This window comes from Propithecus coquereli, unplaced genomic scaffold (genome assembly GCF_000956105.1).
Source record: "Propithecus coquereli isolate 6110/MARCELLA unplaced genomic scaffold, Pcoq_1.0 Scaffold59, whole genome shotgun sequence".
Taxonomy (NCBI): domain Eukaryota; kingdom Metazoa; phylum Chordata; class Mammalia; order Primates; family Indriidae; genus Propithecus; species Propithecus coquereli.
The window spans coordinates 7,570,221-7,571,977 of record NW_012151840.1 but is presented as its reverse complement, the minus strand read 5'-3'; the positions used below and the strand labels follow the sequence as shown (position 1 = coordinate 7,571,977).

Genomic DNA, 1,757 nt, shown 5'->3' with positions numbered 1-1,757 from the left:
TTAGTTGTCCAGATCATTTCTTTCTATCTTTTAGTAGAGATGGGGTCTCGCTCTTGCTCAGGCTGGTCTCGAACTCCTGACCTTGAGCAATCCACCCACCTTGGCCTCCCAGAGTGCTAGGATTACAGGCGTGAGCCACCGCGCCCAGCTCCAATCTAGTTCTTGTATGCTCTATAATCACTGGGAGTGGGAGGGATTCTCCATAGCTAGAATTTATAGAGCAAGGGAGAGAGTGGATAAAAATGAGGTATAAACAGGTTGGCAGGGCCAGATTTTTCAGGATTAGACCAGAAAAATGTAAAGTCAATATAAAGAATCAGAAGACTCCTCCAGCTGACTTGACTGTTATAATGCGTTAAATGTATTACTTAAGAATATTCAAATCCTTAGAAAATATCAAAAGTTGAATATTATCTCCATTTTATAAAGGAAGAAACTGATGTTTATGCAGTTTAAATAAGTTGGCATTCCCTGATACACCGTGATGCTCCTGAATTTTACCAAAATATTTGTCTAAAATCTGCAAATCACAAATAATCTTTGATGAATGGGACTAGTGCCCTTCTAAAAGAGGTGCAAGGGATACCTTCTACCACGTGAAGACACATAGAAGGTACCATATGTGAGGAACAAGTCCTCACCAGACACTGAATCTACTGGTACCTTGATCTTGGACTTTCTAGTCTCCAGAACTGTGAACAATAAATTTCTGTTGTTTATAAACTACCCAGTCTAAGGTGTTTTGTTATAGCAGCCCAAATAGACTAAGAAAGGTGTCCATTTAATCTCTTATTGCTGCAGAATACTCCATGGAACGTGTCACATTTTACCCACTCTCCCAGTGAAGAATGTCCACATTGTTTACAATGTCCCATCATTCTTGTCATGTTCTCTCATAGACCTTTGTGAGAATTTCTTTTGGATAAATATCCAAGAATTGCTGGTTCTTATGATCTATGGCTGCCCCCAGCAGGGCACCAAGCATCTAAGGCCTCCATCCCAGCCAATCCTTAGCAGCATTCAACTTTCCACTATTTGCTGAACTATCCAGTATAAAGTGACACCTCATTGTTTAATTTGCCTTTCTCTGATTATTAATCATTATTAGCATCCCAGCATATATTAGATTTAGTGCTCCCTCTTCTATAATCCACCCGCTTGTATCTTTTCTCCTACACTGTTTATAGCATAAAACCTATCCCCTCCCCTTTGGCATTCAAGAGTCTAAATAAGCTGGCCTCAAAGTCTCCACCACTAAAAATTTATTTCTCATTACTGGTCTTGGCCTACCCTGTGGAGTAGCCACCATCCACAATTCTCCTTTTATTTTTCTGGTTCTTCTTCCTGGATTAGACAAAGTTTTCCTACAGGAAGTCCTCCAGAATTGATCTTTGTCTCTGAACTCCACATAATTCAATCTGCATCTTTCTTCGCCACTTATCATAGCGTGCCTACCAGTAGAGTGCATGTCTGCTCCTCACAGAGCCCAAAGATCTGGTTCCCCCTTTCGGGAAACTTACATAGCTGCCCCCTCCTATGAGAAGATACTGAGATTTCTATTGAACAAAATAGTAAGTTTTAATCTGGCTGGCAATTTCACTTTCTTCGTGTAATTTTCTCTATTACAGTGGTTTCCAGTTGCAGGTTGCAGATATTATCATAGTTAATAATGTCATTCATACTGATTTATTACCACATGTGAGGCTCTGTTCTAAATATTTCGTGTGGGGTGTATTACCTTTTTTTTTTTTTTTTTT

The 1,757-nt window shown here is 39.6% G+C and overlaps 1 protein-coding gene across 1 annotated transcript in view; it reads left to right on the top strand.

Moving 5' to 3' along the window:
* Positions 1-1,757, top strand: part of LOC105821768 — a 20,496-nt gene that overhangs the window by 7,148 nt on the left and 11,591 nt on the right. The window contains 1 exon segment of the mRNA XM_012658523.1: positions 1,629-1,698. Coding sequence (XP_012513977.1) covers positions 1,629-1,698 — 70 coding nt within the window.